The sequence below is a fragment of the Embiotoca jacksoni genome, unplaced genomic scaffold (assembly GCF_022577435.1).
Source record: "Embiotoca jacksoni isolate LCO1_2020_lvr unplaced genomic scaffold, fEmbJac1.0.p SCAF_81, whole genome shotgun sequence".
NCBI lineage: Eukaryota > Metazoa > Chordata > Actinopteri > Embiotocidae > Embiotoca > Embiotoca jacksoni.
This window is the reverse complement of record NW_027185438.1, coordinates 697,501-712,500: the sequence shown is the minus strand read 5'-3', so window position 1 is coordinate 712,500 and position 15,000 is coordinate 697,501. Positions and strand designations below refer to the sequence as shown.

The window sequence follows — 15,000 nt, the reverse complement described above, 5'->3', positions numbered from 1 at the left end:
CACGCACACACAGGACTTGATTTTATTGAGGTTTTCCTCAGGTCTCCCTGAGTGGGGGGGGGCGGAGTCAGGGTGGGGGTGTTAACATCTTGAGGTCACATGTCGAAGAAGGACTAAAACTAAAACCTGTGGTGACTCAAACTGGACTGTTTTGGACCAAAACAAAGAAGAGACAACCAGACCGGATCAGCGGTCCACCTGGAGGATGGTCCTGAACACAGGAGGTCTACGACACCACGACTGATCTGATCCTGAGGTTCTGACTCACAGGATGTCCAGGTGGGTCAAAGACTCCCATGTGACCTGAGGACGGTGGCAGTGTGTCCCCCACAGGACTTCCCCTCCACTCCGGTACCACTGAAGAAGAAAGACGATGAGCCGGACGGGTTTTAATGTCGGTTCAGAACCGAACCGTTAAATAAATGTCATCTGGACCGACCTGCATCACTTCCTGTTAGTTACTGTGGGTCAGAACTAATGTCAGAGGGAACCGGGACGTTAGATATCACAGTCTAAACAGGTTAGTCAGAGGTCAGAGGTCTTTGAAGGCACACAGCTGCACCCTCTCCTGGCTGTAGAGGGTCAGTACCGCCGGGTCCGTGAGCACGCTCAGCTCGTGCTGTCTGTCGGTGGACTGGGAGAAGTCGTCTGGTCCCTCTCCACAGCCTCCCTCCTGAGTGCTGGGGTACCCCGGGTGGACCATCAGCTCGGCTGTCACCAGCCGGTTGGAGCCCGACCCGCTGCTGGAGGAGGGGCCGGGGGACAAGGCCAGGCGGAGGGCCCTCTGCAGGCTGGGGACGGACATGTTCTGGCCCACGGTGGTCAGTCCCAGGTATACGTCCGGCAACCTGTGGACGGGAGAAGGTTACCGAGGTAACGAATGATCTCGATGTTGTTAGCTAAAGTCAGTCCTTCACTCCTCCAGCTCGTCCAAATATGGTCACTTCCTGCTCCAAACCGCTCCGAACTAACAAGATGGTGACGGACAGAATCTGAACTGGAGGATTCATAACGTTCACAAACCAATGATGACATCACTGATGGTTGATGACATCACTGATGGTTGATGACATCACTAATGGTTGCTGATTGGTTCAAACTCATCACCTGGAGGAAATGAGTGCTCACTTGTTGCATGATAAACCCCGCCCACTAACAGGTGCCATGGTAACCAGGTCATCAATGTTATTGTCTTCACCTGTCAATGTTGTTAATGACCACTCTTCCTCTGAGGACACACAGTCACCTCCTCCTCCTCCTCCTCCTCCTCTCCTTTCAGACTCACCTGATCCCATGGCGTCTGAAGACAGGTATGGCGTCCACAGCGTCCTTCTCCACCTGTGTGTAGAAAGTCTGCAGGTGTTCAGGCAGCCAGGAACAGCTGAGTAACCCGTGTTCTACCGGGACACGCGTGTACCGGATCCTCAGGTCAGACAGCACCTGGGCAAACACCTCACGCACCTCTGCGCACACACACACACACACACACACACACACACACACACACACAGTGTGTGAGAGATGTGATGATGAGGATGATGATGATGATGGTCAGTAGATGTGATGATGATGATGATGAAGACTGTGTTTTAAAGAGGATCACCTGGCAGGACGTGGACGTGCTGGTGTCCGTCCATGTGTTGAGGCAGGTGACCTGTCAGCTCGGTGAACCGCCTCACCTGAGCTCTGAGCTCCAGCTCCACCTGAGGAGGAGAACACCTGTTACATCACTGACAGTCTCCAGCTTCAGCTCTGATCATGTGACTCAACACAAACATGAGCTCCTCCTCATCCTCTTGCTTCTCCTCCTCTCTGCCTCCTCCTTCTCCTCATCCTCTTATTCCTCCTCCTCCTGCCTCTCCTCCTGATCCTCCTCCTCCTCCCTCCCTCAGTTCAACCTTTCTCTGTAACTGCTGCTTTCTTTATGAGTGCAGCACACAGGGCAGACTGTGTTTGAATATACATCATTTCCATGTCTCTGCACAAAGAAGCTCTCCTCTGGCCCCGCCCCTCTCTCATCTGGCCCCGCCCCTCTCTCCTCTGGCCCCGCCCCTGTCTCTCCTGACTGTCCTCTTACTTTGCTGCTCTGTCCTCCTGCAGATGCAGACCTTCCAGCTGGCCATAGCTTTACTTTTATATATTTTCTGTGTTCATGATGGCACCTGGATCAGTACCTGATTACCTGGATCAGTACCTGATTACCTGGATCAGTACCTGATTACCTGGATCAGTACCTGAGTACCTGGATCAGTACCCGAGTACCTGAATCAGTACCTGAGTACCTGGATCAGTACCTGGATCAGTACCTGAGTACCTAGATCAGTACCTAGATCAGTACCTGGATTAGTGCTAGTGCAGGTGTTGTGGTGTACCTGCTTCATGCACAGCTGGCTTCTCTCCAAGGCCTGACGGAAGCCCATCTTCCCGAGGAAGAAACCCTGCTGGTTGACGAGGGTGGAGGCCTGACGGAGGCTCGGGCTCACCGGAATGCCCTCTGACAGGTTGGCATGGAGACCGATGGGGATGTTGTGTCTGAAACAGAGAGACTTTGGTCACATGATGTGATGCTGGCTGAACATGTTTTAAGCTTCTTACTTTAATAACTCAGTTATTTAACAAGCAAATCTGTTTAAAGTCTTCAGTGTTGAAGGTGAGAAGCTTTTAAAAAGAAAATGAATGAACAACTCAGTTTGGACGGCGTGTATAATGTAAATAAAAACTGAATGTGATGATATTTAAATCCCGTAAGCTCATATTTAAGTCTATTTAATATAAAACAGACCATAAACAACGTATCAAATGTTGAAACTGAGAAGTTTTATTGTTTTATAAAATTATCTTCTCATTGTGAATCTGATGCAGCAGCACGTCTCTATAAGTTGTTCCAGGATGATGTTCACCACTGAGCTGCATCAACTCTTCTTTTAACAACACTCTGGAAACCTTTGGGAACTGAGGAGACCAGTTTCTGGAGTTTAGAAAGTGAAATGTGGTCCCATTCTGGCCTGATAGAGGATTTCAGCTGCTCAACAGTTCAGGGTCTCCTTTGTTGTATTGTTCATGTCCTGATGCTCCAGATGTTTTCAATGATTGACAGGTCTGGACGGCAGGAGGCCAGTTTATCAGCGGACTCTTCTACTACTGTTCCTGAGCCCATGCAGTGATTTCCACAGCAGATATTTTTCATAAAGCAATCATATTGACCAGTTTCAACATTTGATGTGTTGTCTTGCATAATTTGCATTTTGTTTTTATTCGCATCTTCCACAGCATCTGAGCTTTTTTTGGAAACGGGGTTATAGAACATTGATCAGATAAAACGTGTTCTTTAGGTTCTGAGCTTCAGCACTGTAGCAAGGTTGGTGCTACCGGGTCTCTCCTGGACACAGACGACACGCTCAGTCGTACGTTCGGGTGTAAAATGCTTTTATTTGCCCGGTCCATACACCGATGTCTCCGTGCAACCGCTTTCTTTTCAGCCTCCTTCTCCCTGCTCCCTTTATAGAGGAGAGCTCATCAGTCCACCTCCAGCTCAGCTGTGCTCATTACATCTTCCCAGCACCGTTCCCTGAACCACTCCTCCCACTCTCTACCCCTGCAGCTGAGCTAACCACACCCCGCCACCACAAGCACCTTCAGCGAGAAATAAAATAATGGCTGCTTCATGGCAGGAAGTGCACACAGGAAAAAAAACACGTGACTGTCCGAAGACAGTCTGGACGACAACTCAGTGGTGAACAACCGAGACTCAAAGATATGATTTGAAACTGATTTCAAAGGTTGAATTGTGCTCAGAACATCTCAGATGGTTGAATGAGGATCAAACCTTCACTCGGATCACAACTCATGGAAATTATTGCCTATTAATTCATATCAGCAGCTACCAGGTGACACGACATGTTCTCTACCTTTAATCCAGGTGACACGACATGTTCTCTACCTTTAATCCAGGTGACACGACATGTTCTCTACCTTTAATCCAGGTGACACGACATGTTCTCTACCTTTAATCCAGGTGACACGACATGTTCTCTACCTTTAATCCAGGTGACACGACATGTTCTCTACCTTTAATCCAGGTGACACGACATGTTCTCTACCTTTAATCCAGGTGAGACGACATGTTCTCTACCTTTAATCCAGGTGACACGACATGTTCTCTACCTTTAATCCAGGTGAGACGACATGTTCTCTACCTTTAATCCAGGTGAGACGACATGTTCTCTACCTTTAATCCAGGTGAGACGACATGTTCTCTACCTTTAATCCAGGTGACACGACATGTTCTCTACCTTTAATCCAGGTGAGACGACATGTTCTCTACCTTTAATCCAGGTGACACGACATGTTCTCTACCTTTAATCCAGGTGAGACGACATGTTCTCTACCTTTAATCCAGGTGAGATGACATGTTCTCTACCTTTAATCCAGGTGAGACGACATGTTCTCTACCTTTAATCCAGGTGAGACGACATGTTCTCTACCTTTAATCCAGGTGAGACGACATGTTCTCTACCTTTAATCCAGGTGAGACGACATGTTCTCTACCTTTAATCCAGGTGAGACGACATGTTCTCTACCTTTAATCCAGGTGAGACGACATGTTCTCTACCTTTAATCCAGGTGAGACGACATGTTCTCCGCCTTTTAGCCAGGTGAGACGACATGTTCTCTACCTTTAATCCAGGTGAGACTACATGTTCTCTACCTTTAATCCAGGTGAGACTACATGTTCTTTACCTTTTAGCCATGTGAGCGGCCTCCCTGGCAGCCAAGGCGTTCACCAGCAGAGACACGTTGGATATTCCTCCGGCCAGGAAGCAGTCTACGATCCCCTGGTTCCTCCGGGGACAGTAGCCGAAGTCGTCCCCCGTCACCACCAGCAGCATCCTGGGCTGAGGCATCACTGCAGCTCTGTGGGGGACAAACAAACAAACAACAAACAACAGTAAACAAAGTGTCCTCTCTGTCTCCGGTTTAAATAAACCAGACAAACAAACAACAGTAAACAAAGTGTCCTCTCTGTCTCCGGTTTAAATAAACCGGACAAACAAACAACAGTAAACAAAGTGTCCTCTCTGTCTCCGGTTTAAATAAACCGGACAAACAAACAACAGTAAACAAAGTGTCCTCTCCGTCTCCGGTTTAAATACACCGGACAAACAAACAACAGTAAACAAAGTGTCCTCTCCGTCTCCGGTTTAAATAAAGCGGACAAACAAACAACAGCAAACAAAGTGTCCTCTCCGTCTCCGGTTTAAATAAACCGGACAAACAAACAACAGCAAACAAAGTGTCCTCTCCGTCTCCGGTTAAAATAAACCAGACAAACAAACAACAGTAAACAAAGTGTCCTCTCCGTCTCCGGTTTAAATAAACCAGACAAACAAACAACAGTAAACAAAGTGTCCTCTCCGTCTACGGTTTAAATAAACCAGACAAACAAACAACAGTAAACAAAGTGTCCTCTCCGTCTCCGGTTTAAATAAACCAGACAAACAAACAACAGTAAACAAAGTGTCCTCTCCGTCTCCGGTTTAAATAAACCAGACAAACAAACAACAGTAAACAAAGTGTCCTCTCCGTCTCCGGTTAAAATAAACCAGACAAACAAACAACAGTAAACAAAGTGTCCTCTCTGTCTCCGGTTTAAATAAACCAGACAAACAAACAACAGTAAACAAAGTGTCCTCTCTGTCTCCGGTTAAAATAAACCAGACAAACAAACAACAGTAAACAAAGTGTCCTCTCTGTCTCCGGTTAAAATAAACCAGACAAACAAACAACATGCAAATAGGCTGTACTCGCCGGCTGAATGTCCTCTCTGCTCCTCAGTGTCTCTGTGGACAGAACCGGGCAAGTTCGACCCGGACTCACACTGAAACATCGACCCAACACGTCCACTCAAACTTCGGCTCAACTACCGTTTCTCTGACGTCACACCGGGACCGTCCGGAGCCTCGAGACCACGCTGGAGACGGAGATCAGCTGGACTTCCGACTGCAGCTGCGCTCACTGTAACCACGCCCCCTGCTGGAGGAAACAGGGCGGAGCATGCGGGGGGGGGACCAGAAGAAAACCTTCAGAATAAGACGCACCCGGCCGGAAAGAAAACCTTCAGAATAAGAGGCAGCCAGCCGGAAAGGAACCCTTCAAAATAAGAGTCCCCCAGACGTGCAAACACCTTCAAAATAAGAGTCCCGGAGCTCTTTCACATTGTCAATTAAAAATAGATTAAACAACAAAAACTTTCCAGTTATCTTTTAGTCTGATCATCTCCTGTGTATGTGGGATTATTACATCACACTCCTGTCCTTGATAATCCGATTATTAACTGGTAATAAACTCGGTGTATTAATGAAACATGTTTGGTTCTGAACAGTGTACATTAGGGATGAATTTTCTGTAGAATAAAAGCAGCCTGACGTGTTTCCACATCAGATCCATCCTGTTTGTCAGCAGATGAAGAGGACCACTATCCTTCTCACGCGCTCTGAACAGCTGCTCACAGTAACCGACCCGCGCTCCAGTACATCTCCCGGTAACACACATGAATCTGTGAAAACATTCATATTTCATCAGCTCCAGCTCACCGGGACACTCACCGAGACCTCCACCTGTCTCCGAGGACACCGTCTGATCGGAGCAGCTCCACTGACGGTGGATCTCAGGTGAACAGGTGTGTCTTCCCCACGCTCCACGTCACGGAAACATGATAAGCTGCTGATCCGGATCCCTGCACCTGCGCACCAGGTATCCTCATTAAGATCAACATTAATATCTCAGATATTCAACCGGCAGAAGTTCTTAAATGCAACATTGTTTGAATTAAACTATCCACAACTGGATTTTTATTTTTTTTTATTGTAAATTAAAACATCTTTATTAGAGAAGATTTATTCATGTATATGTATTGTAATGTATATCTATACAATGAAGTGAGATTCCAGAATGACTACAGGTCTAACAGGTTTAATAGTCCAGATCCAGCTGATGTCCTAGTTGTGCTCCTTCATCCACGTCTCCGTCCACTGGACGATCTGCTCCAGGTTGCGCTCCAGGTCGTCGGGCGTGTTGCTGGGCAGCTGGTGGACGATGTCCTCCCTGTAGGCCTCCACCGCCTCCTCGTAGATGGTCTGGAAGATCTCACACTGCACGTTGTCCTGCAGCTTCTTCCCCGTGTAGCCCCTGTCAATCACACAGGAACAGCTGTTATCATGGAGGTGAGACCACAGGGGTGGGGCGCTGCTGTTTCACACCTGGTTCATTCAGAGACACTCAGACTGATGCTGCTGGATGTCTGACATGAAGGAGAAGATCACTGAGCATCTACTAAACATCTATGGGAGTGAGTGTGTGAGTGAGTGAGTGAGTGAGTGAGAGTGTGTGTGTGTGAGTGAGTGAGTGAGTGAGAGTGTGTGTGTGTGTGTGTGTGTGTGTGTGTGAGTGAGTGAGTGAGTGAGTGAGTGAGAGTGTATGTGTGTGAGTGAGTGAGTGTGTGTGTGTGAGTGTGTGTGTGTGTGTGTGTGTGTGTGTGAGTGGACTGCTGATGAAGGTTGAACAGACTCCATTCATTTCTACACTCAACATCTTCATCACTTCCATGTGTTCTTGTTGGTGGAGAAGTGAGTCTCTGATCCTCCACAAACATCCTCAGAGAATCTGGACACTTTCATCAACCTCCTTCAGTCTGAACAATATTTCTCTGAGTTCGCTGGACTTCAGTAGTTTTCTCCACTGATGAAGAAACTCTTCATCCTCTTAGTCTTCCTCCCTGAGCCGGACAGCTGATCTACTCAGGAGCTCTCTGAACATCTTTTATCTTTACGAGGATCTACTCTCAACTTTAAGGGGAAATTCTGAGAAAACGTCAAAATTATAAGAATTTTATTCGAATTGAATCACTCGGAGGAACTTTTAGTTCGAAGAGTCTCTGAATACGACCACAGGATCTTCAGAGAGTTTCAGGAAAACCTGTGAGCACACCGCCGATATCTCGGTGGTCCGCAGACCTCCAGTCGCTGGTCATCCCTCAGTGTGTCAGATTAATGAAGTGGTCGTTACCTGCCCTCGAGCCGGCCGTAAAGATGGCTGTTGTCTGTTCGGAGGACGAAGACGATGTGGAACCAGCGCTCAGGAAACAGGTCGCAGCCGTGGTAGTCCACGATCACTCCACCTTCCACCATCTTGTCGTCCAGCTCGTCCACCACCTACAGCGTCCAACGAGAGACAACACGTCCTCTTACGTCCACTCAGCCTCATCAGTCGGTCCTGCAGGCTGAAGAACACCTGCAGGACGCTGACCTCATCGCTTCTAACCATCTTTACATCATCTGTGCACATCAGGGAGGATCCAACACTTCAGACCGTTGCTGTTGAACGCAGATGTTGAAGCTGCATGTGTGGTGGGAGGGGTGAGTGTGGTGGGAGGGGTGAGTATGGTAGGAGGGGTGTGTGGTGGGAGGGGTGAGTGTGGTAGGAGGGGTGAGTATGGTAGGAGGGGTGTGTGGTGGGAGGGGTGAGTGTGGTAGGAGGGGTGAGTGTGGTGGGAGGAGTCAGTGTGGTGGGAGGCGTCAGTGTGGTGGGAGGGGTGAGTGTGGTAGGAGGGGTGAGTGTGGTGGGAGGAGTCAGTGTGGTGGGAGGCGTCAGTGTGGTGGGAGGGGTGAGTGTGGTAGGAGGGGTGAGTGTGGTGGGAGGCGTCAGTGTGGTGGGAGGGGTGAGTGTGGTGGGAGGGGTGAGTGTGGTGGGAGGAGTGAGTGTGGTGGGAGGGGTGTATGGTAGGAGGGGTGAGTGTGGTGGGAGGAGTGAGTGTGGTGGGAGGGGTGAGTGTGGTGGGAGGGGTGTGTGGTGGGAGGGGTGAGTATGGTAGGAGGGGTGTGTGGTGGGAGGGGTGAGTGTGGTGGGAGGGGTGAATGTGGTGGGAGGAGTCAGTGCAGTGGGAGGGGTGAGTGTGGTGGGAGGGGTGAGTGTGGTGGGAGGAGTCAGTGTGGTGGGAGGCGTCAGTGTGGTGGGAGGGGTGAGTGTGGTAGGAGGGGTGAGTGTGGTGGGAGGAGTGAGTGTGGTGGGAGGGGTGAGTATGGTAGGAGGGGTGAGTGTGGTGGGAGGAGTGTGTGGTGGGAGGGGAGAGTGTGGTAGGAGGGGTGAGTGTGGTGGGAGGGGTGTGTGGTGGGAGGGGAGAGTGTGGTAGGAGGGGAGAGTGTGGTGGGAGGAGTGAGTGTGGTGGGAGGGGTGTGTGGTGGGAGGGGAGAGTGTGGTGGGAGGGGTGAGTATGGTAGGAGGGGTGAGTGTGGTGGGAGGAGTGAGTGTGGTGGGAGGGGTGTGTGGTGGGAGGGGAGAGTGTGGTGGGAGGGGTGAGTATGGTAGGAGGGGTGTGTGGTGGGAGGGGAGAGTGTGGTAGGAGGGGAGAATGTGGTAGGAGGGGTGAGTGTGGTGGGAGGAGTGAGTGTGGTGGGAGGGGAGAGTGTGGTGGGAGGGGTGAGTATGGTAGGAGGGGTGAGTGTGGTGGGAGGGGTGTGTGGTGGGAGGGGAGAGTGTGGTAGGAGGGGAGAGTGTGGTAGGAGGGGTGAGTGTGGTGGGAGGAGTGAGTGTGGTGGGAGGGGTGTGTGGTGGGAGGAGTGAGTGTGGTGGGAGGGGTGAGTATGGTAGGAGGGGTGAGTGTGGTGGGAGGAGTGTGTGGTGGGAGGGGAGAGTGTGGTAGGAGGGGTGAGTGTGGTGGGAGGAGTGAGTGTGGTGGGAGGGGTGTGTGGTGGGAGGGGTGTGTGTGGTGGGAGGGGAGAGTGTGGTAGGAGGGGTGAGTGTGGTGGGAGGAGTGAGTGTGGTGGGAGGGGTGTGTGGTGGGAGGAGTGAGTGTGGTGGGAGGGGTGTGTGGTGGGAGGGGAGAGTGTGGTAGGAGGGGTGAGTGTGGTGGGAGGGGTGAGTATGGTAGGAGGGGTGTGTGGTAGGAGGGGTGAGTGTGGTGGGAGGGGAGAGTGTGGTAGGAGGGGTGAGTGTGGTGGGAGGAGTGAGTGTGGTGGGAGGGGTGTGTGGTGGGAGGGGAGAGTGTGGTGGGAGGGGTGAGTATGGTAGGAGGGGTGTGTGGTGGGAGGGGAGAGTGTGGTAGGAGGGGAGAATGTGGTAGGAGGGGTGAGTGTGGTGGGAGGAGTGAGTGTGGTGGGAGGGGAGAGTGTGGTGGGAGGGGTGAGTATGGTAGGAGGGGTGAGTGTGGTGGGAGGGGTGTGTGGTGGGAGGGGAGAGTGTGGTAGGAGGGGAGAGTGTGGTAGGAGGGGTGAGTGTGGTGGGAGGAGTGAGTGTGGTGGGAGGGGTGTGTGGTGGGAGGAGTGAGTGTGGTGGGAGGGGTGAGTATGGTAGGAGGGGTGAGTGTGGTGGGAGGAGTGTGTGGTGGGAGGGGAGAGTGTGGTAGGAGGGGTGAGTGTGGTGGGAGGAGTGAGTGTGGTGGGAGGGGTGTGTGGTGGGAGGGGTGTGTGTGGTGGGAGGGGAGAGTGTGGTAGGAGGGGTGAGTGTGGTGGGAGGAGTGAGTGTGGTGGGAGGGGTGTGTGGTGGGAGGAGTGAGTGTGGTGGGAGGGGTGTGTGGTGGGAGGGGAGAGTGTGGTAGGAGGGGTGAGTGTGGTGGGAGGGGTGAGTATGGTAGGAGGGGTGTGTGGTAGGAGGGGTGAGTGTGGTGGGAGGGGAGAGTGTGGTAGGAGGGGTGTGTGGTGGGAGGGGAGAGTGTGGTGGGAGGGGTGAGTATGGTAGGAGGGGTGTGTGGTGGGAGGGGTGAGTGTGGTGGGAGGAGTGAGTATGGTAGGAGGGGTGTGTGGTGGGAGGGGAGAGTGTGGTAGGAGGGGTGAGTGTGGTGGGAGGGGTGAGTATGGTAGGAGGGGTGTGTGGTGGGAGGGGAGAGTGTGGTAGGAGGGGTGAGTGTGGTGGGAGGGGAGAGTGTGGTAGGAGGGGTGTGTGGTGGGAGGGGAGAGTGTGGTGGGAGGGGTGAGTATGGTAGGAGGGGTGTGTGGTGGGAGGGGTGAGTGTGGTGGGAGGAGTGAGTATGGTAGGAGGGGTGTGTGGTGGGAGGGGAGAGTGTGGTAGGAGGGGTGAGTGTGGTGGGAGGGGAGAGTGTGGTGGGAGGAGTCAGTGTGGTGGGAGTCGCAGGACACACTTCAACCTCCATCTTTACCCTCTACATCAGGGGTATTCATCTAAAATTTAAAGAGGTCCAGTTAGAGAACATTTCTTGAAGCAAAGGTCCGGACGATCATGATGTCTAACTATTTAGTGTGATATATATTTAAGTAGCCTCGTAGTTGTATCAACATCTGCATGCAATCAATACCTGACTGTCAAATCAAATGAATTCAGTACGATTCAAAAACCTTTTTGACAATATTTATTGTCACGTAACACAGAACTGAACTTGTATGTATGACTGCAGATATGTTTAATGTTCTCTCATGAACTAAATAAAAGTAGGGCTGCATTTCAAAATAAGAGAAAATGAATAAAATGTGAAAATTGTGCACGTTCAAATAAAGTGTTTAACTTCAGAAAAATCAAATAAAGGGAGGAAAAGCTTGAATTCCCCCTTTTCTGTTTCACATCTTGACTCAACACTCTCAACCAATGTTACAGATAATAAATCTCCACATCTTAACAACTGAACAGTTTTAGAGTATCACTCTCTTGCCCTCTTATATCTCACTCCTCCACTGTGTTGCTCAGTGAGAGAATTGAGCTCTCGCTTGTCCTGCCAGGATTTTAAAGCTGGGTTGGGTTGGGATTCGGGTTAGTAGGCTTGAATGGAGTCAGAGTCGTTCTCATCCACATGTGGAGGAGCTCATTGGTGAGTCTGGATCCATCTTTAGTTCTGGTTGTGTTCATTGTGGAGAACGCTGCCTCACAGTTGTATGTGGAGCCAAACATGGTCCAGATGTTGAGGGCTTCTTTCCTCAGACCTGGAAAGCTGTCTCAGGGACCGTTTGGAGCCAGAAAGTGGACGGGTCAGTTCTTACAAACTGCTCTTTCAGGCCCACATCTGCTTGGAGATCAACCAATTACATCTGGAGGCCCAGCGTTGACCCATTTAAAGTGCTGTGTGACTTCCTTTGAGAACCCGGGTTCTGAAGGAACATGGTGAGCTGCTGTCCAAAGCTGAAGCTGTCAAAACGGTTGCTGAAGTTTATAATCAGCTTATCAATAAAGTCAACAAAAGAAGACATCTCTGTCCCTGAACCTGTCCCTGCACTGCTGGAAGTGTCCACAGTCTCCCTGCAGGTCTTCCTTCAACACCTCAAGTTTCCTCTGAAAGGAGCAGACAGCTGTCATCAGTTCACAAATTGAATTGTCCTCAAATTCAGTTCATTCAGATGTGAAGTGACATCAACCTAAAAGGCCACATCATCCATCTGTTCCTCATTTTCTAAAAAGAGAGAAAACTGTGTTTCCTTCTGACTTCTTAGCTCTTCAAAGAAGATGCTGCTTCCCTCCTGATGGACCAAAGCGTGCCAACACTGCCTTTGCTGAGCCATCTCACATTGTTGTGCAGCTAAACATCATCAGCATTAGCATCAACTTCTCTGAGGAATTCCCTGAGCATGCGATGCTGGTAGGAAGAGGATGCCCTGAGAAAATGGATCATCTTCATCATTGTATTCATCACCTCAGCATGCTCATGTGACAGATTGATGAATGACGCCATGGTAAGCTATGAGCTCAGGATTGTCCTCTTAAACGCTCTATTTTCTCCGTCCACTTTTCTATTTTTAGAGAGCGCCATTTGTTCCTTATTTTTCTCTCCCTTTCTTTTCTCTTCATGTATCTCTATCTCTCTTTTTCTTTCTACCATCTTTTCATGTGTAACTTCCATCTAACTCATCTGTCTGCACTGTAGAGTCGCCATGTTCACCGCTTGGAATACACAGACTTGATTGGCTGAGTGGTATCACGTGGGATGGCTTAACTCGCATGCAATTGGTCTGTGCGTTTCCTCGTCCACTAACTTCTACCGTAAAGTCTACAGAAGCTGCGTCGGTTAAAATAGAAGCGCCCCGTCAGTTCTTAAATCAGAACCTTCTGTTTTGGCTGTAGGTCCGGGTCCCTATGGGACGTCTTCTGGATCCGGGCCCGGACCGCGGTCCGCCTGTTAGTGACCTATGCTCTACAGGAAACATGGACATGAACTCACCCTGTCTTCATCCAGAATTGGACACTGATACTCTTCATCATAGCCATCATAGAGCTGTCCTGGGGAGACAGTCAGCATCATTAGGAACGACCTCTGACCCACATTTACCTGCAGTTCTATCAGGCTCACTTAAACCCGACTGAAACCAATCCGAAACCAGACCAGTCCTAAACCAGTCTTACACCAGTCCTAAACCAGTCTTACACCAGTACTAAACCAGTCCTAAACCAGTCTTAAACCAGTCCTAACCCAGTCCTAAACCAATCTTAAACCAGTCTTAAACCAATCTTAAACCAGTCCTAAACCCAATCTTAAACAAGTCCTAAACCAGTCTTAAACCAGTCCTAACCCAATCTTAAACCAGTCATAACCCAATCTTAAACCAGTTCTAACCCAATCTTAAACCAGTCCTAACCCAGTCCTAAACCAATCTTAAACCAATCTTAAACCAGTCCTAAACCCAATCTTAAACCAGTCCTAAACCAGTCTTAAACCAGTCCTAACCCAGTCCTAACCCAATCTTAAACCAGTCCTAACCCAATCTTAAACCAGTCCTAAACCCAATCTGAAACCAGTCCTAAACCAGTCCTAACCCAGTCCTAAACCAATCTTAAACCAGTCTTAAACCAGTCCTAACCCAATCTTAAACCAGTCCTAAACCCAATCTTAAACCAGTCCTAAACCAGTCTTAAACCAGTCCTAACCCAGTCCTAACCCAATCTTAAATCAGTCCTAACCCAATCTTAAACCAGTCCTAACCCAATCTTAAACCAGTCCTAAACCCAATCTGAAACCAGTCCTAAACCAGTCCTAACCCAGTCCTAAACCAATCTTAAATCAGTCTTAAACCAGTCCTAACCCAATCTTAAACCAGTCCTAACCCAATCTTAAACCAGTCTTAAAACAGTCCTAACCCAGTCTTAAACCAATCTTAAACCAGTCTTAAACCAGTCGTAACCCAATCTTAAACCAGTCCTAACCCAATCTTAAACCAGTCCTAACCCAATCTTAAACCAGTCTTAAACCAGTCCTAACCCAATCTTAAACCAGTCTTAAACCAGTCCTAAACCAGTCTTAAACCAATCTTAAACCAGTCTTAAACCAGTCCTAAACCAATCTTAAACCAGTCTTAAACCAATCTTAAACCAGTCTTAAACCAGTCCTAACCCAGTCCTAACCCAATCTTAAACCAGTCTTAAACCAATCTTAAACCAGTCTTAAACCAGTCTTAAACCAGTCCTAACCCAATCTTAAACCAGTCTTAAACCAGTCCTAAACCAGTCTTAAACCAATCTTAAACCAGTCTTAAACCAATCTTAAACCAGTCTTAAACCAGTCCTAACCCAGTCCTAACCCAATCTTAAACCAATCTTAAACCAGTCTTAAACCAGTCCTAACCCAGTCCTAACCCAATCTTAAACCAGTCCTAACCCAATCTTAAACCAGTCTTAAACCAGTCCTAACCCAATCTTAAACCAGTCTTAAACCAGTCCTAAACCAGTCTTAAACCAATCTTAAACCAGTCTTAAACCAGTCCTAAACCAGTCTTAAACCAATCTTAAACCAGTCTTAAACCAGTCCTAACCCAGTCCTAACCCAATCTTAAACCAGTCTTAAACCAGTCTTAAACCAATCTTAAACCAGTCCTAACCCAGTCTTAAACCAATCTTAAACCAGTCTTAAACCAATCTTAAACCAGTCTTAAACCAGTCCTAACCCAATCTTAAACCAATCTTAAATCAGTCTTAAACCAGTCCTAACCCAATCTTAAACCAGTCTTAAACCAGTCTTAAACCAATCTTAAACCAGTCTTAAACCAGTCCTAAACCAGTCTTAAACCAATCTTA

The 15,000-nt window shown here is 49.0% G+C and overlaps 2 protein-coding genes across 4 annotated transcripts in view; both read right to left on the bottom strand.

The window, feature by feature from the left end:
* The window catches only part of ydjc (YdjC chitooligosaccharide deacetylase homolog), a 7,356-nt gene extending 694 nt beyond the window's left edge, over positions 1–6,662 (bottom strand). Inside the window, exons 1-6 of one of the 3 annotated variants that reach the window (XM_069139328.1) lie at positions 6,606–6,662; positions 4,741–4,914; positions 2,373–2,532; positions 1,604–1,703; positions 1,286–1,463; positions 1–848 (exon numbers count right to left, since the gene is read on the bottom strand). The exon at positions 1–848 is cut by the window's left edge and continues 694 nt beyond it. In XM_069139328.1, coding sequence (XP_068995429.1) covers positions 533–848; positions 1,286–1,463; positions 1,604–1,703; positions 2,373–2,532; positions 4,741–4,904 — 918 coding nt within the window. In that variant the 5' untranslated portion in view covers positions 4,905–4,914; positions 6,606–6,662 and the 3' untranslated portion in view covers positions 1–532. Of the gene's footprint in view, positions 849–1,285; positions 1,464–1,603; positions 1,704–2,372; positions 2,533–4,740; positions 4,915–5,808; positions 6,051–6,605 lie in introns of those variants that run through there. The other 2 variants (XM_069139327.1, XM_069139326.1) reach the window with 2 other exon arrangements.
* A 182-nt stretch (positions 6,663–6,844) lies between these two features.
* Positions 6,845–15,000, bottom strand: part of ak6 (adenylate kinase 6) — a 9,616-nt gene continuing 1,460 nt past the window's right edge. Inside the window, exons 3-5 of the mRNA XM_069139330.1 lie at positions 13,154–13,212; positions 8,065–8,210; positions 6,845–7,188 (exon numbers count right to left, since the gene is read on the bottom strand). Coding sequence (XP_068995431.1) covers positions 6,999–7,188; positions 8,065–8,210; positions 13,154–13,212 — 395 coding nt within the window. The 3' untranslated portion in view covers positions 6,845–6,998. The remainder of the gene's footprint in view (positions 7,189–8,064; positions 8,211–13,153; positions 13,213–15,000) is intronic.